Source organism: Fomitiporia mediterranea, assembly GCF_000271605.1.
Source record: "Fomitiporia mediterranea MF3/22 unplaced genomic scaffold FOMMEscaffold_6, whole genome shotgun sequence".
Lineage (NCBI taxonomy): Eukaryota > Fungi > Basidiomycota > Agaricomycetes > Hymenochaetales > Hymenochaetaceae > Fomitiporia > Fomitiporia mediterranea.
In genome coordinates this window covers 633,530-656,676 of record NW_006760391.1, presented here as the reverse complement: position 1 = coordinate 656,676, position 23,147 = coordinate 633,530, and the positions used below count along the sequence as shown (strand labels likewise).

At 47.6% G+C, this 23,147-nt stretch overlaps 10 protein-coding genes across 10 annotated transcripts; 4 read left to right on the top strand and 6 right to left on the bottom strand.

The window, feature by feature from the left end:
* Nucleotides 1-2,290: 2,290 nt before the first annotated feature.
* FOMMEDRAFT_84304 (adenylylsulfate kinase) lies at nt 2,291-3,215 on the bottom strand (the record flags this gene model as incomplete). The annotated part of the gene is made up of 5 exons (XM_007266254.1): nt 2,291-2,421; nt 2,536-2,740; nt 2,830-2,979; nt 3,045-3,130; nt 3,188-3,215. The coding sequence occupies 5 exons, from the start codon at nt 3,213-3,215 to the stop codon at nt 2,291-2,293; spliced, it is 600 nt and encodes a 199-aa protein (XP_007266316.1).
* Nucleotides 3,216-3,637: 422 nt separating this feature from the next.
* On the top strand, nt 3,638-7,412 carry FOMMEDRAFT_167809 (uncharacterized protein). The gene is made up of 11 exons (XM_007266253.1): nt 3,638-3,828; nt 3,892-3,997; nt 4,049-4,131; nt 4,191-4,386; nt 4,448-5,685; nt 5,743-6,137; nt 6,209-6,413; nt 6,500-6,619; nt 6,698-6,784; nt 6,866-7,045; nt 7,105-7,412. Exons 1-11 carry the CDS (start codon nt 3,670-3,672, stop codon nt 7,204-7,206), a joined length of 2,871 nt encoding a protein of 956 aa, XP_007266315.1. The 5' UTR covers nt 3,638-3,669; the 3' UTR covers nt 7,207-7,412.
* A 741-nt stretch (nt 7,413-8,153) lies between these two features.
* On the bottom strand, nt 8,154-10,800 carry FOMMEDRAFT_19902 (heterotrimeric G protein alpha subunit B). The gene is made up of 8 exons (XM_007266252.1): nt 10,560-10,800; nt 10,399-10,493; nt 10,216-10,322; nt 9,831-10,043; nt 9,507-9,765; nt 9,361-9,432; nt 9,070-9,277; nt 8,154-8,999 (listed from the first exon to the last, which is right to left on the bottom strand). Exons 1-8 carry the CDS (start codon nt 10,603-10,605, stop codon nt 8,935-8,937), a joined length of 1,065 nt encoding a protein of 354 aa, XP_007266314.1. The 5' UTR covers nt 10,606-10,800; the 3' UTR covers nt 8,154-8,934.
* Nucleotides 10,801-12,531: 1,731 nt separating this feature from the next.
* Nucleotides 12,532-14,219, bottom strand: FOMMEDRAFT_84516 (uncharacterized protein; the record flags this gene model as incomplete). Its single annotated transcript, XM_007266251.1, has 7 exons — nt 12,532-12,995; nt 13,054-13,171; nt 13,226-13,388; nt 13,442-13,510; nt 13,567-13,724; nt 13,777-13,898; nt 14,000-14,219. Coding segments are annotated over 7 exons (1,314 nt in total), but the record flags the coding sequence as incomplete, so codon positions are not given.
* Nucleotides 14,220-15,486: 1,267 nt separating this feature from the next.
* On the top strand, nt 15,487-15,938 carry FOMMEDRAFT_155919 (uncharacterized protein; the record flags this gene model as incomplete). Its single annotated transcript, XM_007266250.1, has 2 exons — nt 15,487-15,589; nt 15,724-15,938. 2 exons carry the CDS (start codon nt 15,487-15,489, stop codon nt 15,936-15,938), a joined length of 318 nt encoding a protein of 105 aa, XP_007266312.1.
* Nucleotides 15,939-16,092: 154 nt separating this feature from the next.
* On the top strand, nt 16,093-16,374 carry FOMMEDRAFT_65032 (uncharacterized protein; the record flags this gene model as incomplete). Its single annotated transcript, XM_007266249.2, has 2 exons — nt 16,093-16,182; nt 16,234-16,374. Coding segments are annotated over 2 exons (231 nt in total), but the record flags the coding sequence as incomplete, so codon positions are not given.
* Nucleotides 16,375-16,595: 221 nt separating this feature from the next.
* On the bottom strand, nt 16,596-16,851 carry FOMMEDRAFT_155917 (uncharacterized protein; the record flags this gene model as incomplete). Its single annotated transcript, XM_007266248.1, has 2 exons — nt 16,596-16,679; nt 16,765-16,851. The coding sequence occupies 2 exons, from the start codon at nt 16,849-16,851 to the stop codon at nt 16,596-16,598; spliced, it is 171 nt and encodes a 56-aa protein (XP_007266310.1).
* A 348-nt stretch (nt 16,852-17,199) lies between these two features.
* FOMMEDRAFT_19894 (uncharacterized protein) lies at nt 17,200-18,582 on the bottom strand. The gene is made up of 6 exons (XM_007266247.1): nt 18,566-18,582; nt 18,423-18,498; nt 18,338-18,366; nt 18,198-18,285; nt 17,952-18,045; nt 17,200-17,668 (listed from the first exon to the last, which is right to left on the bottom strand). Exons 2-6 carry the CDS (start codon nt 18,466-18,468, stop codon nt 17,566-17,568), a joined length of 360 nt encoding a protein of 119 aa, XP_007266309.1. The 5' UTR covers nt 18,469-18,498; nt 18,566-18,582; the 3' UTR covers nt 17,200-17,565.
* Nucleotides 18,583-19,387: 805 nt separating this feature from the next.
* On the top strand, nt 19,388-20,418 carry FOMMEDRAFT_85917 (uncharacterized protein; the record flags this gene model as incomplete). Its single annotated transcript, XM_007266246.1, has 3 exons — nt 19,388-19,672; nt 20,136-20,268; nt 20,381-20,418. The coding sequence occupies 3 exons, from the start codon at nt 19,388-19,390 to the stop codon at nt 20,416-20,418; spliced, it is 456 nt and encodes a 151-aa protein (XP_007266308.1).
* An 813-nt stretch (nt 20,419-21,231) lies between these two features.
* Nucleotides 21,232-22,138, bottom strand: FOMMEDRAFT_28328 (uncharacterized protein; the record flags this gene model as incomplete). The annotated part of the gene is made up of 3 exons (XM_007266245.1): nt 21,232-21,635; nt 21,722-22,031; nt 22,088-22,138. 3 exons carry the CDS (start codon nt 22,136-22,138, stop codon nt 21,232-21,234), a joined length of 765 nt encoding a protein of 254 aa, XP_007266307.1.
* Nucleotides 22,139-23,147: the final 1,009 nt, after the last annotated feature.

Sequence of the window (23,147 nt, the reverse complement as noted above, 5' to 3'; positions counted from 1 at the left end):
ATGATGATCATGCGGCGGAAGAGATGGCTCGACACACAAACTTTGTCTTTCCTCCTCGTCCTGCAGCTACTATCCGCGCAAGGTCAAAGCTTTCATCATCCGTTCCATCTTCCGATAACGAGAGTGCCCCATCATCTTCACCTGAGCGAACCACTCGACTCCTTCCAATGGGTCCAGCTCACGGTCACGGACGTGGGATTGGAGACGCGACGATGAATTCTGGTTCGTTCCACGTAAAGCCTCCTTCATCTTCTAGCGACGTATCTCAAACGGGCGCGAGCGGTGTCGTCGGAATGGGTGGGAGCACGATCCGACCTTCTCCAGGTTATCGTGAGGTACGCACATCGCGCGGTGTACCCAACATTTCCATCCCGCCTGCCAATTTGCACGGTGGACTCGGCATGTCCGTCGATGCCTCGTCATCAGGACTTCCTGTAACAGATGAAGTGCCTCCACAAGAATCTCCTACGCGCCAACGTCCGCTTTTCGGGAGGAAGCGCAGTCAGAGTAGTGCAGCGACTTCTACTCCCTCCTCCGCTTCACCCGGCCGGCATCGTAACCCTGCTTTCCCTCATGATTTCCACTTCCCTCCTGTTTCAGCTACTGCAAACCTTGCCGGCCCGAGTCTTCACTTGCCCGTCTTACCACCTTCTCGAGCGAGTAATTCGTCTGGTGGGAGTGAACCCGGAAGGAGTCCTGGTGCGCACCAAGTGACGTACTCACTTGATGCGTATCGTGAACCTGGTTCTGCTGGAGTGATAAGGAGTAACAATGGAGGGCTAGATCTGCCACCTTCCATATCACGCGTACATAGTGCTAATGCACTTTCTGAAAGCTTACCTTCACCAGCTGCTTCAGGAACAGGTGGCCAGATGCCACGCAGGCTAAGTATAACTCGCCAAGCAAGCGTAGCAGTTATGGAATCTATACGAGGTCCACCTGGGTCGAACCCAAGCCCAGAACGTAGTAGTAACGAATCAACGATGACACCAATACCAGGATTGAAAGATGTGTTGAAGGTACCCTTGGTCACTTCGGAAATGCGATTAGGAATGACAGATTTGTTACCTCCCTCGCCGAGTGCTGCATCTTCGAGTAGGAGATTCTTCGCCCCTGCACCGAGTTCGTTGAGTACGAGTATCACTCCCGGGTCTGACCCGGAAAAGATTACTGGTGTGGGAGGGCAGCCATCGCCTGCATTCGCACAGAATATGACAACACGTACCGCACCATCCTCACCATCCATGCCGACAGCCTTCCCCTCCGGCGTAAAACCAAACGGCATCCCCTCTCCTGCCGAACGCCAAGCAACGGACAATTCCGTCTCTACGTCTTCATCAAACACAACATACGCCTCTTCTTCCCAACGAACGCACTCACATTCGCACACAGCGTCTTCAGCTTCGAGTATCATATCCAACCCTGCTGGTGTAGTTGGAGGAGGTGGAGTTGGGATGGGCCCACCTGTGAGACCACTAGACTTCTCACTACTGATGGCAAGCCATGAAGCTACGCACGCTGCACTCGCACGTACAGTTGACGATCTCGTCCAATGGCTTGGAGTTGTCGAGACCGGCCTAAGTGCGGTTCTCGAACGAACGTCGTCGTCATCATCGTCTAATACTACGCCATCCTTCCCTATTGTGGACGATAATACCTACTCGGATCAAGTACATATAAGTGTACCCGAAACAGAAAACGCGAATGCAAACGAAGGATATCCTGAAACGACCCACTCAGCGAGGAGCGATACCCTAGAGTTCCCAGATGCAGAAGAGGTTGACCTGAACGAAGAAATAAATCTTGACGCAAGTGAAAGCGCTATCGACTCGTTCGAGCACTTCCTTGCAAAGATGGCGAAGCACGAACGAGACATGGGTGGAGGCGTTGGAAGCGGTAACGATGAAGAAGACCGGGGTAGCGGTAGCAACAGAGAATTCGACGGACATGTTCAAGATGGTAGTGGTACTGGTAGGAAAGATGGACCTACGAACTCAAATGGACTTTTACCGGACAAGATTGACGTTGTTAGTGCTAATGTTAGTGTCAATAGTGCTCTTCCACAAGCTGTTCATGTATCATAGCTTTGTTTTCCATTGTCCATTGTTTTCTTGTGATTTTAGCTGTTTTTGCCTTCTTATATCCTTCTCATTCTTGTGTCATATATCCAATACGTCCATACCATTTTCCCAATTTCAATTCTCTTGCTACCGTCTACCATCTATTGTCAAACCTAAGTTGCGGAGTCTACGCAAGTATGAGAGGCGGGACGAATGAGTGCAAGGTATTGCTAGATAAATCCATGTTGAAGGAGATATTCCGTGATAATCTTCACACTCTCGTTAACGTCCACCTCTGCTGTCTTTATATGTATCTCTGGGTTTACAGGTTCCTCGTATGGCGCAGATATACCCGTAAAGTCTACAAGCTCATGAACAGTCTCATCAGCCGCACTCAACAAAACACGAAGGAAGACGCATAGAACGAAGGGATAGTATAACATACAGGCCAGTAATAACAAGTAAAAATACGAACCTTTAATCTCACCCGCCCTCGCTTTCTTATACAGCCCCTTCGGATCACGCGATTCAACGACCTCAAGTGGGGCATCCACGAATACTTCAATGAAGGGTATGTTAGACTGCGCGTGGAGAGAACGAGCAGTATCACGATCGATACGATAAGGAGAGATGAATGCTGTGATGGCGATACACGCTGCGTCTGCGAAGAGTTTCGCTACCTAGCCATATGAAATAAAGAACGTTAACATTTACCCTCTCTCTATTTTTGATAAGGGAAGTGTGAAAGTGTGAATAGAGGGCTACGCACCTCCCCAATCCGTCTAATATTCTCATTTCTCGACTTCTCATCAAACCCGAGATCTTTGTTCAGCCCGAACCGAATATTGTCCCCGTCGAGCCTATATGCGAATTTCTTGAGGTAGAGGAGGTGCTGTTCGAGCGCACAAGCGATTGTTGACTGTAAAGTGAATTCATTGAATTCACTTTTTTGCGTTTAAGACACGAAGAGAAAGAGGCAGCTACCTTCCCGCTAGCACTAAGTCCCGTCAACCAGATTGTGATACCCTTTTGCTGTAAAAGCTGCGTGCGCTCCTCTGAACCCACTGATCCTGAGAGATCCTCATAAAATCAATCATCATGTCAGTAAGAAATTGGAATAGGCGAACCTGTATGAAATGTAATGTTAGTCGCCATCTACAGTAGTTACGAATACTCTTTTACAGCTAGAGCTTGAGGTATAAGAAGAGAAAGGTGCTAGCTCGATAGTAATATCGATGCCATGACGGAAGCGGTCGATATGTATTCTTGTAGAGCATGATACGTGTAGAGTGTGCAATTATGACGTGACCAGCAGTGAACAATTTTTTAGACTTCAAGTTCGATACAGCCTTGGGCGGTGATACTCGGCTTCGGGTAATAGAATAAGTACTTATTATTGAATGAGTGACTTGAATTCCTCTTGAAAGTCACAAGTGGAAAAAGACCGAAGCGAGCCGTCAATCCAGAATTTTCCAAAATAAAATAAAATGCGACAACAGTAAATTTAGCAGCACGTGCCTCGTTCCTTGTGAGTCACTGATCTCGCTCGATGAGCCCAAGATGTATGCTCCTCCGTAGGCTCTCTCTCTTCACTCGTTTCTCACATACCATGGCCTACAATCCATACAAAGGCGACTGGTCATCACGCAAAGTCCGTCAAACATTCTTTGATTACTTCAAAGAACGCGGTCACACGTACGTTCAAAGCTCGTCAACAATCCCTTATGAGGACCCAACACTTTTATTTGCCAATGCTGGCATGAACCAGGTGAGTTCTTCAAGGATGTGAAATGTTTGCGATGGCGGAGTGTTAATATAATTTCTGGCATAGTTTAAAGCCATCTTCTTGGGTACGGTTGATCCGAACTCGGAAATGGCAAAATGGAAACGTGTTTTCAATTCTCAAAAGTGTATTAGAGCTGGTGGGAAGCATAATGGTACGTCCAAATATTATCGTTGTCCTCGTCACGTCTAACCTGCGAATGTAGACCTTGATGACGTGGGCAAAGACTCATACCATCATACTTTCTTCGAGATGCTTGGAAACTGGTCATTCGGTGATTACTTCAAGGTCAGCTTAATTTACCTCAAACTTATTTGGTGCCCTATCTGACTGTGCATCCCCGTCAGAAAGACGCTATTACTTTCTCATGGCAACTCCTAACCGAAGTGTACGGACTACCAAAAGACCGTTTGTACGTCACGTACTTTGAAGGTGACCCAAAGAACGGCCTTGAACCAGATGACGAAGCGCGAGAATACTGGAAAGCACAAGGTCTCCCAGACTCACATATTCTAACCGGAAATGCGAAAGACAACTTCTGGGGTATGCTTTCCTCCCTTCATATATATTCTTCTTGAACTCAATTAATGAATATGACTTTCAGAAATGGGAGCAACCGGTCCCTGTGGTCCCTGCAGCGAAATACACTACGACCGAATCGGCGGACGAAACGCCGCACACCTCGTAAACCAAGACGATCCAAACGTGCTCGAGATCTGGAACAACGTCTTCATCCAATTCAATCGAGAATCCGACGGCTCACTTCGTCCTCTCCCAGCGAAACACGTCGACACAGGAATGGGCTTTGAGCGTCTAGTCTCTGTCATCCAAGACCGTTCGTCGAATTACGACACGGACATTTTTGAACCTCTTTTCAAACGCATACACGAGCTTACTGGTGTAAGACCGTATGAAGGGAGATTTGGGAAAGATGATGAGGATGGAGTAGATATGGCATATCGTGTTGTCGCCGACCACGTTCGAACTCTCTCATTTGCGCTTGCAGATGGTGGAGTACCGAATAACGTTGGGCGCGGGTACGTCCTAAGACGGATCTTACGACGAGGTGCACGGTACGCACGTAAGAAACTCGGTGTCCAAATCGGCTCGTTCTTCTCGTCGCTCGTACCAACCGTCGTCGAGCAACTCGGCGACGTCTTCCCAGAACTGCACAAACGAACAGACGAGATCAAGGAGATCCTCGACGAAGAGGAGGAATCGTTCGCTCGAACGTTAGATCGTGGAGAGAAGTTATTCGAGCAATACGCTTCAAAGGCTTTACAATCACCTTCTAAAACTCTCAACGGTGAAGACGTATGGCGATTATACGATACGTTCGGTTTTCCTGTGGACTTAACATTGTTGATGGCGGAAGAACTCGGTCTTGGGATTGATCAAGAAGGCTTCGACAAGGCACAGGCGAAGAGTAAGGAAGCGAGTAAGGGAGGAGTGAAGAAGGGTGATAAAGACCTCGTCAAGCTTGACGTACACGATATCGCTTCACTCGACAAGAACGATACCGTGCCAAAAACGAACGACGATGCGAAATTCAACCTCGGGAATATCACTGCGACAGTAAAAGCGATCTACCATGACAAATCCTTCGTCAATCATACCGGCGCTATATCGGAGGATACGACGTTTGGGATTATTTTGGACAAGACTAACTTTTATGCTGAGGCGGGTGGACAGGAGTACGATACAGGAAGTATCACAATTGATGGTGTTGCTGAATTCGAAGTGACAAACGTCCAATCATACTCTGGTTACGTCCTACACACGGGAATCTTGAAGTACGGCCGTCTATCAGTCGGTGATGAAGTGATAGCTACATACGACGAGGTACGTTTCCTTTCCCTGCAAGTTGCAGTCTTTATTTATCTAATGTACCATCTATAGCTCCGACGATGGCCATTACGAAACAACCACACCGCAACACACATCCTCAATTTCAGCCTCCGAGAAGTCTTAGGCGACCACATAGACCAAAAAGGCTCACTCGTCGCACCAACCAAGCTCCGCTTCGACTTTTCTCACAAATCCCAAATCTCACCAACCGAATTACAGAAAATCGAAGACATGAGCATAGACTGGATTAAGCGAGACGTGAAAGTATTCAGCAAGGAATTGGATTTGAAAAGCGGGTATAAGATTCCTGGGTTGAGAGCTGTTTTCGGGGAGGCGTACCCTGATCCTGTGAGGGTTGTGACGTTGGAGTACGACGTCGAGGAGATTGCGAAGGATTTGGAGAACTCCAAGTGGAGAAAGACGAGTATCGAGTTTTGTGGTGGGACGTGAGTCAAACTCACATTTTCCTCTACATACCTTTTTGATTTCGTGACATTAATTCAAAATCTTCGTACAGACATGTTGCGAAGACAGGAGACATCAAAGGCTTCGTCATCGTCGAAGAATCAGGTATCGCAAAGGGTATACGACGAGTCACCGCCGTTACAGGACACGAAGCCGCAGACGTAACGCGACAAGCGAAGACCTTCACTGCGACGCTCGATAAGATCGAGAAAGCCTCCGGCAAGGAGAAAGATGTGATGTTAAAGACGTTCCAAGTTGTATGTACTGTTTGTTTTTTTGGCTATTCTTGTTGTCTGCTGTTTGTCTTGAGTTAACAGACTGATCTTCCTTTTGTCCCTAACAGGAACTCGGTCAAGCAGATATCTCCGTACTGAAGAAAAACGAACTACGAGATCGACTCGCTGCAATACGCAAGGCGTTCGATAAGCAGACGAAGGAGCGAGAGCAGGCTTTGCAAAAGGCTGTACGTACACCCTCCTACTTCCACGACTTTAGTAATCCGTGTTGGCTTAACAACTTCATATACGACGTTTGTGAATAGGAAATCGAGAAGTTGACAGAGTTCTTCAAAGCGAACCCCAACGCAAACGCCTACTTTGCGATACTTGATGTAGAGGGCAACGCCAAGGTAAGTCTTACATCCCATCCTCCGATTCCTTTAGCTCATATAATCCTAATCTCTCTTGTTAACCGACACACGATGCAACAGATTATCGGATCCGTCATAACCCAAGCCCGCAAACTTTCCAAAGCGGCCTACCTCTTCAGCATCGACACAGAGAACAACAAAGTGACGCATGCAAACCACGTCCCTGAAGCGTTCCGACGCGGGGAAGACTTCAATGCGAAGACGTGGTCCGCTGGTGTGGTGGAGGTAATCGGTGGGAAGGTAAGCATCTGATCCTTGTTCTTTTCCCCTTTTACTAATTTAGTTTTATGAACTTACAGGCTGGAGGCAAAGACGAAGGCTGCCAGGGCGTCGGCGTGAATACCAATAAAGTCCAGGAAGCTCTTGACGTTGCAAAGCAGCTATTTTCGAAAGTCGGTTAGCTACCTCTGAAGCTATCCTGACATCCAGACATCGAGGTATTCAGGCCTGGTGCAACGAAGTAGTAGATGGCAAGGGGTTCCTTAGATTCTACATCATAGGAATGGGGCCATTCCGTGCACTGATGTGAAGAAGCAGTATACATAAGATACATCCTGTTTTACTAGATCTTATTCAATTCATTAGCTAGTAAAATCTTACAATCAACTAGAACAGCAGTAGCACACTCTGGATGAGAGAATGCAACCTATTTCAGTAACTAGCTGATAAAAACATCACGATTGCGTGCCTGTGTCCAACTTCAGCATTGATGAATTACCTGCATAGGATCGCACGTTCGTTCTACAAAGATACAACTCACCACCAAGAAAAATTCCTATCAAAGTCTTCAAGTCATCATCTTATACCCGGAGACCTCGGGTCTATACTAACGCCTATATTTACCATATCATATCTACTACTATACTTACCGACCGATATCACAATCATGATCAGTAGATAGGTACTACCTCATCTCAGTTTACAACCTCTCCGATCCACACGCCAACTGATTAACAACTCAACAGTAACACTATGCACATCATCGACCTCTTGTGCAGTGTATCGATGCATAACTATGTAACGCTTAACGCTTAAAACACCGATCTTCGTAGTGCACAATGGACACAAACGTGTATCACCGTAATGTTCATCAAACACTATTGTAAATTCATAATTAGCCCACTGCACAGTCCATGTGTGGCTGGCTGGATCGGATCATATTAAATATTCTCTGACTCTCTCGGTTCACTACCATTCGGTCATGGATACCACTTGGACATCTTCGCATGCTGACATGTTACTGCAATGTAAAACGCGAACACTGGCGTTACTCTAACATTGGTGTCGATACCAACGTCTTAAACATTCTTGTTTACATGCAATCACACAAATCTCAGTCCGGTGGTCATTATCTCGTTGTTCTCCATTCGTATCATCAGAGGCTAAATTCCAAAAAAGTAAAATCAAAGAACGACGAGAAGTTAAGGAACGGAAAGAAGGAAAAGAACGGAAAGTATAAACGAGTGGACATCTGGAAGGTCTGGGCTCATCTGTTACGACGGCAAATCTACGCATGAAAAAGATATCACCGAGAAAACGCATGTCCATCTGCGTGCACGAACGTGGAAATGCAATTCGCACCATCTATACCCTTTGAATTGGTCGAGGCAGAACGTAGCAGGAGTGAAAAATGCATCGTTATATGCATGTATGCACGTCAAAAGAAACACAAAAAAGAGGCATATTACGGAGAGTCAAATTATAAGTATGTCACAGATACATAGAAGCGGAAAACAAAAACAGAGAAAGTATGAAGACGGGAAAACAAAGTCGATGTAGCAAGGGTAAACCGAGAAAAAAAAACTGAGAAGGTGCGTTCATCGAGTAGCGGAAACAGTAAAAGAATGAAAGGGAGGAGGCGGCGAAATAACGGATAGGCTAAGAAAAGGTAAGAGGGTAAGGGGAGATGGAAGCAATTCCATCTAACAAAGTCGCAAGCAGACAAATAGTACAGGAGAACACTAGATCGACATATTCCGTTTTCTGAATCGGTCCAAGGGAAGCGACGACCACGATAACGTAAATCACCATCGTGCCATTGCACCAACAGAACGACTCATCGTTACACCCAGAAATAATGAAACCTACTCGCATGTATCATATACCCGCGAACACAGGATCCAAAGCGATCACAAGAGGCCGCATTCCCGTAAGTGTAGTTGTAACAGGATGTCCTGAATGGCGCTCAAGACGACTAAAAGGCAATAGGCATCAATGAAATTGTCTGCAAATTAATCTCTCACGCTACTAATGATGGTACTCACACTTGATCTGCTGGGTATCAGTCGCACAGGTATAATGGGCGTAAATCTGTTTTGTCGCCGCATTCTGATTCAAGGAAACGAATCGATGAAGGAGGTATTCGCAGGCAAGGTCGTAATTATCGCCACCATTATAGTCTGGGAAGTAATCGCCAAGTGGGGAATGCGGGAGCTTCTCCGCAAACAGATCGATCTTGTTCAAGAACAAAATCTATTCAAGTTTGAATTGTGATTGCACCAGTGATGGTGAGAAACGATCATGTCGGGGCATGACGAAATTAATGTGGCACTTACGATTGAAGTCTTGACGAACCAGCGCGAGTTGCAAATGGAGTCGAAGAGCGTGAGCGCCTCTTGCATTCGGTTCTAGCACGGTGCGGGGAAGGTTGAGTCTCGTCGCACGCCACAGCTAAAAATAGACCGCAAAATAAAACACATACCACACTCTCATCCTCATACAACATTTGGTCGTACTCGCTCAGGGACACGAGGAACACAAGAGCTGTTACGTTCTCAAAACAGTGAATCCACTTCTTCCGCTCACTCCGCTGACCGCCGACATCAAACAGTCGGTAAGTAAGCTCGCCAACCCGGAACATGGTCTCAGTGATACCAGTCGTCTTGACACGAGACCGGAGGATATCCTGGTCGGTCGGCAAGTAGTTAGGGTCGGCCATTCGTTCAATTTGGTTGAAGTAGCTAGAAGAAACCATTCAGTTGCTAAGGAACGGAATAAATGAACTGTAAACACATGTTCAACTCACTAGACGGCAGAGTCATTGAGTTGGAATTCTCGACTCCTGCGGACCGCTTCCCTCACACCAGGATCTCGCCAGAGACCACGGATAGCATCGGCAACATCTCGTGGTAAATATGTTGTTTCAATCTGACCAGGGAGCGAGAGAACGATATTGCGGCGGGCATCGTTTTGCGGGGAGAGCTGGATTTCCAGCTGAGGCATTGCCTCTAGGATGGCACTACAAAGAATAAAAATCAGTAATCAAGGAAGAGGCGCGGTTGACGGTTGAAGGATGAAGAGCGGGAAATCCTCAGAAGCATTTGTCTCGGAGTCCTCGGAGGAACCCACCCGATCGCAACAAACCACTTCTGACGCAAAAGAAAACAAGAACTGGGAAAGGGAATGCATACCGCATGGACTGAATCGTATTAGAGAAGATAATTTCTTTGTATGAATCTCGCTCTTGTTCATTATACCCGCCATGGTGAATAAGTTTCATCTGCTTCAAGACCGTCGACTGGCAGATGGCAAAAACACGGTCAACAGTCAGCCGGGCCCCAGCGTGCAAGGCCCCAAAAAACAAATAGACAGACCTTGCCCGATTCACCAGCACCAAGTAACAACATCTTGATTTCATTCTTCGCGAGCATGCGGTCGCGCTTCAACTGGTTCTCGATCTCGTCATTTCCTGCATACCAAATGGCGGTGGCGTAAGCACATAGCGAAGCATTGGCAATATAGGAAAAATACGCACGGGCCTTGGCCTCTTCATCGATGATACTTGACTGGGCACAACCCATTTTTGCAAAGAATGCTTGGTTGAAAGGGCGATGAACGGGAAAAAAAGTCTGAGCACTTAGGGAAGGAAGGGAAAGTGCGGATTAGAGATGGTACAGAGAGTTCCCTGGGACAATTAAATAAGTCTGTGCTCGTTGGGTGGAACGACGACGACGACGACGACAACGAGAGGACGGGGGGGGAACGTCGACGACAGTGGAGAGGATGAAGTGGAAAGAGGAAGATAAACCGTAAGCGAGCCGGTCTGCGCCTAGCATCTGCCTTGCCGAATCCGGAGTCTCAATAATTTCCATTCTGGGTATAAAGCTTCCCGGCTCGCTTACCAAGCAGGCTGCCGCATTAATGTCGTCCTTTGAGAGGCTTTTCACGCTTGAAACAGTCCGGTAGCCTAGGCAGCTGACCCTGCTGAATCTGACCCTCATTGTCCCAATCCAGTCCATATCCTCTCATTCTTTGTTCTCTATTTTCATCGCCTACTGCGTCTGTATTCTAGTCGTCTTGGTAGTCGTAGAGTACGTGTGTGTGTGTAAATACTACTATAGCGTTGCAAGGATTAATGATGCGAGAAACTACTAATAACATTGCGTATCGATACACCGAGAGACCGGGGATTGATCAGAGGAAGAATCCCAGGGAAAACTGAATCGTAATTGAATACAAATGCTGCTGCCTTTGCAATTAGCGCGCCACCTGACAGACTCCCATCATCATCATTGATAGAATAGACATTCCCAGCGGTATGTATGCACAAGCGCAGAGACACCGCACCGCCAGCTGCCACGCCCAGCCTCGCCAGAAGCGCAACTGCACGAGATCGCACCTGGCCGCGGCCAGAGACAGGGCCAGAGAAAGCCTGTTCATCACGAACTTTGCACACCGACGAGCGAGACCGTCGAAGTCCGACATTGGCAACAGATCCCGATCTAGACGCCGATCTAGACACGAGCACGTGCTTAGATGGTCGGCGGCGAAGACGCTGCTCCGAACCCAAACTAACGAGACTACGAAGGACCGCGCGAAGGATCACGAACATGTCTTGTGCAAAGAACCCAATCACATGGATCAGCCCACAAATGTCATACCAGTGGCACGTTGCAAGGAATGTTGCAAGGGGCTAACCTACCTGTACCCATGTTGCGACGTTTGATGCAGGGTCGCATAGGGGTGTGAGGGAACATGCATCGTCGCTTGCTGTGGCTGCTGCTGTCTCGAGTTTGTGTTCCAGCCGCTATATTCGTCTCGCGCCGCGCTCTGTGGGGTCATGACTGAGAGAAATTGCCCTGAAGTTGAGGCACGCGCGGTACGACTAATGGACGAGATTGGAGGATCAGGCAAGATAGGTGGCCCCGAAGGCGGCGGATCGTTCAACTGCACCGGAAAACGTCGGCTCATGTCAGAATGCGAACCAGGCCTATAGCTGTTTATGCTCATTCCTGCCTGAACAAGCGTAGACACGGGTGCGGGTACCGAAAGTCTCGTACTCTGCACGGACGGCGTTGGGGCCAAACTCCGTACAACAGGTATCGGGGACTCAACGGAACTCGGAACGACCACATGATGCCGAAGCGGATCCGACTTGTGCATCCCGCCAAACCGCTCTTGCGCAAATTTCTTGTTCTCGTGGAACCACCTCCAGTTTGCATGACTTGTCAGGGCGTACTCTGCCTCAGTCATCCGAGACGTCGGACGTGCGGATGTGGTACTAGCCGGCCAGGGCTGCGATGGCACATGCGGTAGACCCGGACTGCTGACTGGCGCACTTACAGCTTCAAGGGGTTCTTGAGGTGAAACATACGGTTGCTCAGTCTGCTTCCCTTCGGGCATAATTCCATATTCGGCCCCAGGTTCCGGCAGAGAAGTCCTAATGCTGGCCCTGTGTTTCGCCTCCGGAATCAGCCGGTGCCCTAACTGGATGACGAAATAATGACTTACAAGAATCTTCGGGCCATGATCCAGCGAGACTCTGCCATTTCGAGACAACGAATGCATTTCTCTACGTCCTGCAAATACTTTTCACGTTCTCTTAACCTTGCGGATGGATCCACGTCTCGCGAGCCAGATGCGGTGACTTGAGCAGCATGCATGCTCATCAATTGTGTTACAGCAGCTATATGTGCGACGCTGACCATGTTCGGGATATTTGACAATCCTCGACGCATTTGTGCATCAATTATACGGACTGCAGAATGTGCTGCGCTGGTACAGATTGAGTCCGCGGGGAAGGGGAACGTCTTGTTCGGTCGAGCAGGGGCATCTTGTTGTGGTTCCGGAAGGAGCGCAGATGCATGGCTGAATGGTCGATAGATGAGAATGAGTGCGAGGTAGTAGGACGTGTATAGAGTTGCGGATTGATTGGAAAAGACGTCATTTTCTATGCCATTGGACAAGCGCACTACGTTACAACTTATTGTCAATCCACAGATAAAGATGTGAATAATTGTCATACGTACAATGTTCAGGTACTGATTCAACCCACTCATCTAGAACAGTATTCAGTTGGCTAACGATCTGCTCTTGCCAGTCGTCGCTAACGAGTCCCAGAAGCACCTTCGACTTGTCAATGCAGTACTAGAAACTCGCTAGTCAAACAAAATTATCGTCGAAGATCTGAATTTTACTTACTATTGTTCGCAGTGCATGTGCCATGATCTGAGTAAGCTTGAGCATTGACACGAAGCCTGAAACCATTGACGGCTTTCCAGGCGGTTGCTTAAAAGCCGGTTGGGAGGGATCGTTGGGTATCCAGTACTCATCGTCCACTTCCAGCGGAAGGTCTAGGTCAAAGCTACATATTTCATGAGCACGGTCACAGTCCATAATTTCGGCGAAATCACGTACTCTTCTTCTCGAACGCAACATGGCCGGCCCAAACTCGCGGCTCCTATTCGATCGAATAATACCAGCATCCTGGGTGAAAGAAACGGAGTCAATATCCGCTTGTTGCTAGGAGTGCTAGGTCTCACCAGAAAGCTCTCTTCCACAATTCGTTCTCAACGCTCGGCTTAGGACTATAAACCTTCTTCCGATGTGCACCAACGTCCATCGCTTTTCTAAGTCCGGTCCCGATAATCACCCAACCTGCTGGCCCAATGGACGACCCCCGCAGAAACATAGCACCGAGCTAACTCGCCTCCCTTCAGTAACCCTCAGCGAGAAATTAGCGAATCGCTTACCGAGCAGAACTGCAAGTCAAACAAGGAAGGTGGGTCGAGTGAACTCACCGTAAACGAGGGGCCGTCTAGAAGCAATTTTTCGATAAGAGATAGGGGTAAGGAATGTAAACGATTTCCGTGTACTCACCTAGACTCCTAAGAAAAAATCGCCAGCCTGCACTAGCCCATTCGACTTCTTCACTGGACTCCTTCACTTCGGGCAGCTCTCCTCCAGCCTCAGAACCCCATCCATCCCATAACACACGACGATCGTCACTCCATCGCGAGGCAATAGCCAATAACATCCAAACAACACCAGCGAACTGTGCGTCTCGTAGGTGTAACCCATCCCGAAACTGGGCGTAAAAAGTCGGGGCGTGGAGGAGGGGGAAAATAGTGTTTGTATGATGGAAGTAAAGTGCGAGGAGTGGGAGGGTGAGATCCGCGGGAGGGAAGTCAAACACGAGGTTGTGCAGTTTCTGTGACTGTGAGGATGGTGAGGAACTAGAAGCGAGAGGGGAATGCTTGCGTTCCCATTCTTCTTCCCACTATTCCAAAGTCCGAAATAAACGCTTATCAGCCATTTAGCGAAAGGAAGAACTTGAAACACCCTTTTCCTTACCGGTGCGAAGGTCCAATACATTCGGCGACGACTCCTGGGTATGTTACTAATCCCGTGTCGGTAGGCGTCAGACCAAACGTCTTCAGAACCCTCTCCCGGACCGTGAAACCCGTCGTCGCCAGCTGTAGCGCGCATATATCGACGTGTCTGGCGAATGAGCGGGAAGAACGACGATTTTCCATGAAATCGAATATTACTTTCTTCACCAATGTGCCCGAAAGTACTTCTTGCAGCTGAAGAAGAAGGTTCATCCAGCATAGGCGAATCCCCGGACCCGGTGCCCGTACCAGCGGGTGAGGAGGTCTCAGAGAGAGATAGCTGGGACTTGCCGCGGACAGTTAGGCGTCGTCGTGGCCAGTCCTCGTCCGAGAAATCATCGTCACTCGGAAAAGATTCATCTTCAGAGGAATAACTAGACTCCCGTTCACGTTCCGTCAGGTTGCGCGGGAGAAGGGGAGCAGAGGGTAGTTGTATTGGTTGGCTCGCGACTGACTGCCGTCCAGATTTTGAACCTGCTGTGGTACTCGGTTTGTTACTCTCTTCTTGCTCGTTCTTCCACGATCCCCTGGGTATAGATGGTCCAAGCACATCCGTAAAATCGGTATCTGGACGGAGCTGTGAAAACGAATGGGCTCAATAATCCCAGTTCAAGCGCCAGGTTGCGGAGGGGGAACATACCCTTTTGAACAACCGTTCGAATCGCTCAATACGATCCTCTAGAGCGGTAACATATCTTTAAAAATATTCAGTCGTTTGCAATGTATAGTAAAGAAATTATACAGACGCTTTTGGAGGTCCTCTTGGCCTTGAGGCTTCTCTGCAAATGTTATCAGAGTCGTGTATGTATATAATAGTATAAATATCAAACTTACAGATAGGTGCACGGGCATTGGTTTCTTTTGCAGTTCGAGCACTTGGAATTGAGCGTCGGCGCGCCATCACAGCGCGTCTTCCGTCTGCGACAAAAATCGCATGCCCTGTCTGATTTTCTGACCTGTGGAGGGAGCAAAGGGGACGAAGGTCCTGGCTCTAAATCTGGCTTGTATTCATCGAGTTTGATAGCGAAAATCGCGCCAGACATGCGCGCAAGGAAAGGGAGCTACAGTAAGATGGCAGACAGCAAGGATAGGCAGCCGTCGAGATTAGAGAGGTGCACGGTGCCGGAGTCGAGGGGAAGAAGCGTTCTGGCGCAACAAAATAGGCCTTGGCTTGGTACTACATAAAGGCTGGAAGGAGGTGCTGCGGATTGACAACAATCAATTATATCCTTAGTTTAGTGTCTAAACAGAATCTCCGTCCAGATTCGAACACTTATTAAGGTTTCTTTCCCTTTTGTGGGTATACAGTACCCGATCAATTCACGTGGAGTCCTAAACTCGGTACCGAGCCCCAGAAAGCAGCCCGTGCGGTGCCGCAGATCCCGGCTCTATCGCACGCGATTGCACCCATCATTCCGGGCTCACAGTCTAGTGAAAAAAAGAAATCGAGCTCCGCGTGGCCAGGCCGAGAACGACGGCGCCGCCCTGCGCCCCTTGGCCCGACATTGACCGACACAGAGTGACGGACAGGCGGGTATTGCCTGGATACATCCAGCCTTTCATATATCCGAGAGTTTCCGAGACCAACAAGATACCGCGCCTGCAACTCTATCTCCGACCACCATGTCATTACTCAGATTCACCGCAAGGCAGATTCGGTTTCTCTCCAGCTCGCCATTGAATCGTCCAAAGCCGCCACCATTGCTGCCCAAGGATCAGCGCGAGTTCGAGGAGCTCGTTCGCGCAGCGGCATCCACCAATTCAGCCGTTGCCGCTGAAGCAGCCTCTATTCAAGCCCGCATTGCTAAGGGCGAGGAGCTCCACCCTGATGCACGCAGACCACCTCCTCCGGAATTCGAGGGCGACACAAACCCAGTCACAGGCGAAGTGGGCGGGCCGAAAAGAGAACCTCTACGGCACGGAGACTGGAGCTACAGTGGTCGCACGTCAGATTTCTGAACTGAAAATGATTAAAAAAAGGAAGGAAAAGGAAAAAGAAAAAGGAATGTTTTGACGACGATTTTCTTGCGGTCGGGCGGAGAAGGATTGGGCCCGAGGACAAAAGTGAATTTGTTCAGGGTCTGTGCCTGCTGCGCATAACGTGCTTTCGCCTTATCGGGACTTGCCCGTCGCTGTCTAAAAGGTACCAGGCTATCGGTCGTGATTGATGATTTTATCGTTTACGCCCGACGATTTCGGTGTTGGGCGCGTTGTACAAGTTCTGACCCACCATTCTTCTGTGTTCGCAATTTCGGAGAGCTGGGCTAGATCACGGCATCGGTGTTTGTATCTTATTGTAGTATGCTTTCCATTTGAGTTCATATTCAAGATTCATAACTTTCATCTCACTTCATCCTTGCTTCCTTCTTTTCCACCCTTCCAATCGTCGCAATTCTGGACTTTCAACTGCTGCGCACTAATTCCGAAGGTCGTCATGGCGGTGTAGCGCTCATCGTAGATCAGCATTCCTGTTGACCTAGAAGCCCATTACATATCCCACACACTCTTATCTCCAGCGTATCTTGCAATGATATTCGTTCCTCATTAATATATTTTTGTCTTTGCGCAGTTCCACCATGGCAGGTTGGTAGGCGCGGAAGGAACATGTAACACTGCATGCTACTCGACAGGAACAAAGTTTAAAAGGTTCAGGAACAACACTTGTCCCTAGTTTCCGCGGTGTATGCATGTATGACTTCATGTTGAACGCTCGTGCTGCGTGTGTAGCCAAGTAAACCTACATTTGTAACCAGCAGAGAAATTTTGGTTAAGTAAGCAAGTATATTCACATGTATAGCAGCTTAACGACAGCACGCCACAGAGCAACCGCAACAACAAAATAAGAAGTTCGGCAAAAAAAGTTGAATGGGGTTAACAAGGACTACATAGTTTGAAGCAGCAACTCTCGGGAGAATGGAAGATGATGAATGGCCAAACACGCGTAACAGATACATATGCAACATGGATGTTAAATCCATATGGTCACCGAAAGGAAGAGACCTTCACCATCAGCATACGACGCAACACGATTTGAATCTGACGCCTCTAAAGTTTATGAGTCCGTGTATCTGTAAAGAAAATACAAGAAAGGTGCCGTCCAGATGCCGAACGAGGCGGTTAACCAGTACATCAAAAGCCGAACGGCACGCATCATATAGGGATTTTGTCAAGTTCTTCCAGCGTCCAGTATTTCTTTAGATTTTCCCCACGGAGGTCTTCTACTTCTTCGTCTAGGTGTTTCATGAGTACGTCCCTATATGGATAAAAATAATCATTATGTGCATGATCAATCTCAATGTTTTCTTTGGATACTGAGCGTCAAAATGAAACGAGGTGGAAGGAAGTCCGACACGGAAGAAGGACAATGTACACATTCAAACAATTCCCCGAGCCAAGACGGCAATCCGCGTTGTGGATCAAAGGAATGAGAACTTTAATCGATCAGGGCAACGGAGAAAAGAGGATTCACGACAAAGCAACGGATGGGTCGAATGGAGGACATAGAATAGACGAAACTTGGTGCAAGGTTGACTTACCTGAAGGAATCAAGACATTCGCGCATGCGTTCCGGGGAATACGACGTGGGGTTCTCTCGAAATTCACGTGTGATGGCGCCCAGTTTAACCAGACCTGCGGTCCAAAAGCAACACAAACATGTGAATGAAAACATATAAAAGACAAATCCAAAAGAGTAAATAGCATCTGTCAACCAATAATAGTTCACACAGAACAAACGAGGATGGGATGAAGGTTTTAAAGTGGGCATACGGGAAGGGACGCACCGTCGTGAATACCTTCATGAGACTTTCGGTGCTGGTCATTCTCCGCAAAGGAAGGCATCTTTTTCGCGAGTTCGGGGAATATGAATCGCTATGCCAATACGATTAGTCTCCCCATCTGGTGTCGAGAATGCGGAATAGACCTCTTCTATTGAATGATGCGTTTCGAGATCTGTGGATCAGAGGATTAATACTACTGAATAATGTGGCTCTGTTGTATATACTAACGTTTCTTGAGGCTATCTGCTTCTCGGAGATACATTTGCAGAGACATTCGCTGATTGGTGAAAGACCCATCTGCAAGCTATTAAGTAAATCAGTGCGCTGGACGCAGTAAAAACAACTGGTAGCTATCGAACTTCAACACTCACCTCATATACGCGCTCAACTGTGGTGTAAATAATGGATATTGATGCACGATCTTCTACCAGAATGGATACCGCAACATACACTCAGACTTGAAGTGATTATGGAAATATTCCATTGTTGTAGATAGCTAAAATATACACACGATTATGTCTTGGAGATGGTTCAAAATAAAAGAAGGCGCATAACGGACGCACTTTGTTCCATCGCTTCTCTTCTTCGCGACTATCGCTGGTCATATTGATTCGTCTGTCTCTGAAGCTTGTTCTAAAAGACTTGTTCCGAATAGAGTTTGCTGCTTGAAGCAGAGGAAGCAATCTACGCATACAACGTCTTTTTGTACCCCTACTAAGGCGATTTTATATGTGACCACGGTCCCGCTGCTCACTCAACGCACCGACTCGGAGCACAGTGGTTTGACGGAGGAATTTACGAGTGTGCAAGTGGAACTCTGTAATGAGCGCTTTCCCATTGGGCGCGAGCTGGAACTACTTACTAAAACGGGACATCGGGTCGTCCCGGAAGGGCCACGGGCCATACTCACTAACTCAGTATCTGAACGAGGTGCACTTTCGCTCATCGTCGACAACGGCGACAAGGTTGACTTGACAATAACTACAAATATTGGAAAAGCTGTCGCGTACGATGTCGCTGCGAGCTACCACTTTACTTCGTCCCTCGATGGGCTTGCGTCGCCCGGTTGCACGCTCGCTCGTTAGCCATCTCCAAAGTATGTACCATTGCATTCTGCCACTCTAGGTGTGACGCTGATTATTTATTGTCGTTAGCTCGTACTGCAGCCTCGACTTCACAATCTCCTGCATCCTATGAATACGTTCCAGGTGGTCGTACGTGTACTCTGCCTTTCATATAACCAATACAGCCAACTTGGTCATATCATTATTACAGCTATCTACAAAGGCACCGCAAACGACCCGACACCCTTCCCTCCTCCATCCAAATCACACGGCTCGTACCATTGGGCGTTTGAGCGTCTCCTCTCCGCAGCTCTTGTGCCAATTACCGGTGCCGCATTCGTGACAACAGGCAGCCAATACCCACTTATCGACGCCCTCCTCGGTGTCTCGCTGGTCATTCACAGCCATATCGGCGTAAGTATTATTTCTCCTTAACTTTTTTTTCGGAACCGACCGCCGGCGAGTTCATCGTCGGGTTCGTGAACTGCGGTTGTGCACTTTACGGAAGATTTTGTATTGGCTATGTTACCGTCAACTTTCCTGCGGATTTCATTTCAGTTCTAGCTCGGTCGACCCTGTTGCATGTTGCTGCGGCACAAGTATACGTCTCGAGCTGAGTTGACATTGAAGAAGAAGACGTGTCGAAAATGTTAGCTCATCTGCGTACTTTCGATAACTCCGCAGTCGCGGTTTTCGCGCGGTAGCGGACATTTGAAACATAACATCTTCCTCAACAACGAAGCACGTAACTCGAGGAACCATGCCGTCTCACAGCTGTTGCTACTTCACTGCGCATCTCTTTCATGCCGAAATTTTCTTTGACACACGATGCATCGGTATGCTGTGACCCGTATATGCTAACTGTTCTTCTATGCAGTTCGAATCCATTCGTATCGACTACCTCCACCCACGCAAGTTCCCAATTTTTGGGCCAATTACAAAGTGGGCTGTTCGCGGATTGACTGCGGGCGCAGTCTACGGTGTCTTCATGTTCAACACGAATGATATTGGTACGTTGTATTTCCTTCAAATTATCTTGGTTCATTCGTCATTTTAATTTGTTATTCTTAATTGTTATTTCATTGCTTATTTTTTCCGGGCTGACGGTTCTGTCTGATATAGGTCTGTGTGAATTGATTACACGGGTTTGGCACGCATGATCGGATAAAATACGTGGCTCCTGTGTATTTCGACAAATCATCGATTTTTTTCTACGTTTTGTGCACAATATTCACTTCAATCAAATTCAATTCGAGTAGAAAAGCACACTTCCGAAGGTGCAACACATTGCTTAAAGATATCGCTTAAAGGTTTGCTTTCACGAAGTGCAGTTTGTTCTCCGAATCTGGGTGGATGCTCGTACGGTTATCGAGGAGCGTCTTGGATAATTCCGCTTAATCCCTTTATCGACTGACTACAGAACGTCACCCTTAGCTCGAGAGACGCTGGCGTTTGGTATCATCTTTCACTGAATATTCCTATATTCTGCAATAGATGATCATATAGCAATGTCTCATGAAATACGCTTCACACTGGTGCGCAACAAGGCAGAAATGGTATCGAGCCATCGGACAAGACGCAAGATCCGGGGACATATCAGCTCCTTTATATTTTGTTTGCCACTTTAAATCGGTTGAGAAGTTTAAAGGTTCGCTCGGCTTTGGCTTTCAGATTAGCATGAAAGAGTTGAAAACGCCAAGACAACTCATACAGTAGTTTGTCGGTCGGATATCAACTAATTTCCCTCCTACCTAGAGACTGTGTTTGCGCACATGCAATCTTTTTGCTTTCAAGTATTTCGTTAATGATACCATCTTGTTTCGCGCTATATAATTGTCCCGAAAAAAATGGAATTTCATTGCTCGTGCATACAGGTACAGTTAGCACATACAGTATTGTCTTTGATCAGTAGGATTGGTTCAAATATTGAGAAGGATCTCAGTACGCATAAAAACAGAAAGGTCGGACGTTATTCATTTATGCGACTCGCGATACTTCTCCGCGACTGTACCTTCTGCACTCCAAAGTCCAAGTAGGCCAACACTGACGGCACTGACGACTCGCCTATCCCAACGGGGTGCGTCCCAATTTACATATGCAGCGTAGCCTACGCCACCCAAGATACCAACATTGACAAGGCCGACGAGTCCCCCCAGAACTCCCGGACGGAGGACGATTTCACGCGAATGGCGGTAGAGAGCTGCACCCTCTTCACGCGCGCGTTTGCGCTCTTTCCGACCACGCGGTGTTTGTGCGTATCGTTCCACTGCGTACCCTTCCAATCCAAAGAGTGCGAGAAGCGAGATTCCACCCATTGATATTGCGCGAGTATCACGCCGCAAAGATGGATTCGCGTAAAATGCGTACGATGCATAACCTAGCAAGCCAACGTTTACTATAACGCAAACGCATACATGAGTGAGTATATGTGCTTTTACGCAGCAAAGCGAGACGATTACTGACCAACGCCAATCAACCCACCAGCAACACCAGGACGAAGAAGCTGCTCCTTTGCAGCAGCAAAAAATCCGGCAGCCTCCGTTTCGGCATTGCGGAGTTGTCTGTCCCTGCGGCGCTTTCGCTTTTCGCTGCCGTTGATATTTTTATCGTCGCCTTCGGAGCTCGACTCGTCGATATATGGTCCGGACTCGGAAGTGACGGTGACCGGGTCGCGTTTAAAGTTTGGAGGGACGATGTTAACCTTTGCAGTGTCGTCTGCAATGGCAGATGTTGTGGGGAGACCGGTGTTTAGGAGAGCGGGGTCTGGTTTTGGCTGTAGAAATAGATTGATGAGTACGCAGAGTAATAAATCAGAAAGAGGGAAGATACCTGCTGTGAATGAGGTGGCGCATTTTCTTTAGCGACGTTGGCGTAAGACATTGTACTGGCAGTGGAAGTACTAGTAGGACTGTAGGAAGCGTAGCTGGACACTTGTGGGTGGCAAGTTTTTATACGGACTGGCTATGACATCATCATTCATCGTCACCACTCACCACACAAAACAGATGCTCCAGTACCTCTGCACGTGATATCACTTTTCATTCGTCGGTCGACCACCTCGATACTCATATTCATATTCAAATTTTCATAATATCCATTCTCACCGTCAGTTCTAGAGCTGCCTCGACTGCTTTGAAGCATACAGTATCGCGATCGGTATCCCGTGGCTTATATTTGCAGATGTTGTATGCAAGGCATACAACTTGGTCTGCGCAACCAAGGCTTAACCTAACTCAATATTAAAAGGGGGCGCAAAAAAGTTTTCTAGGATCGTTATATAAACGGTCAGGCATCAGGCGTATCGTCCACTCTAACACAACACTCAATACAAGAAAGCAACCCTTGCAGATAAAGCAATGCCTCGTCCCAAGAAGCCAACGACTCCTCCAAGCAGAAGCGGCTCAACATCTAGTGCATCGTCCTTTGCAAAAGCCCCTGAGCTGCCTACAATCGAAGAGCACCCAAGTGTTCCTTTTATGCCAGAACTAACTAATGATAAGGAGCACCTGAAATCAACAATTTCTCCTGCTGAACAGGTTAGAAGAGACTATATTATGAGTACACTGGATTCGCTGCTGAGAAAAGAAAACCCAACTCACAATGATGCACAGAGAGGCATGATGATACTTATGCTTAAGATGCCATACAAGGACTTACTCGATTCACTCATTTTCAGTACTTGCACTCTTTATCCTTGAGCTTACTGCTGCTTGCATAATTCCTTAGAACGGTAAGATCACGTGATTTTTTGTCACAAAGTTGAAAAACACAAAGAAAATACAATATCTCACTCAATCCTTAACATAAATGTGTACTATTAGTACCTAAATTCATACTTTTAAAATCCCCTTCAGATAGATACTTTATTAATCAAATTTGAGTAAGAATT

What these genes read in the sequence shown, in the direction of transcription:
- FOMMEDRAFT_167809 (XM_007266253.1), top strand. Translation starts at nt 3,670, where the DNA reads ATGGCCTACAATCCATACAAAGGCGACTGGTCATCACGCAAAGTCCGT. An exon ending in CATTCGGTGATTACTTCAAG is followed by an intron (nt 4,132 to 4,190) that starts GTCAGCTTAATT and finishes CATCCCCGTCAG; the next exon opens with AAAGACGCTATTACTTTCTC. An exon ending in TGTTAAAGACGTTCCAAGTT is followed by an intron (nt 6,414 to 6,499) that starts GTATGTACTGTT and finishes TGTCCCTAACAG; the next exon opens with GAACTCGGTCAAGCAGATAT.
- FOMMEDRAFT_19902 (XM_007266252.1), bottom strand. Translation starts at nt 10,605, where the DNA reads ATGGGTTGTGCCCAGTCAAGTATCATCGATGAAGAGGCCAAGGCCC. An exon ending in AATACGATTCAGTCCATGCG is followed by an intron (nt 10,044 to 10,215) that starts GTATGCATTCCC and finishes TATTCTTTGTAG; the next exon opens with TGCCATCCTAGAGGCAATGC. An exon ending in TGTATGAGGATGAGAGTGTG is followed by an intron (nt 9,433 to 9,506) that starts GTATGTGTTTTA and finishes GCACCGTGCTAG; the next exon opens with AACCGAATGCAAGAGGCGCT.
- FOMMEDRAFT_19894 (XM_007266247.1), bottom strand. Translation starts at nt 18,468, where the DNA reads ATGTCTCTGCAAATGTATCTCCGAGAAGCAGATAGCCTCAAGAAAC. An exon ending in AGCAGATAGCCTCAAGAAAC is followed by an intron (nt 18,367 to 18,422) that starts GTTAGTATATAC and finishes TCTGATCCACAG; the next exon opens with ATCTCGAAACGCATCATTCA. An exon ending in TCATGAAGGTATTCACGACG is followed by an intron (nt 18,046 to 18,197) that starts GTGCGTCCCTTC and finishes TTTGGACCGCAG; the next exon opens with GTCTGGTTAAACTGGGCGCC.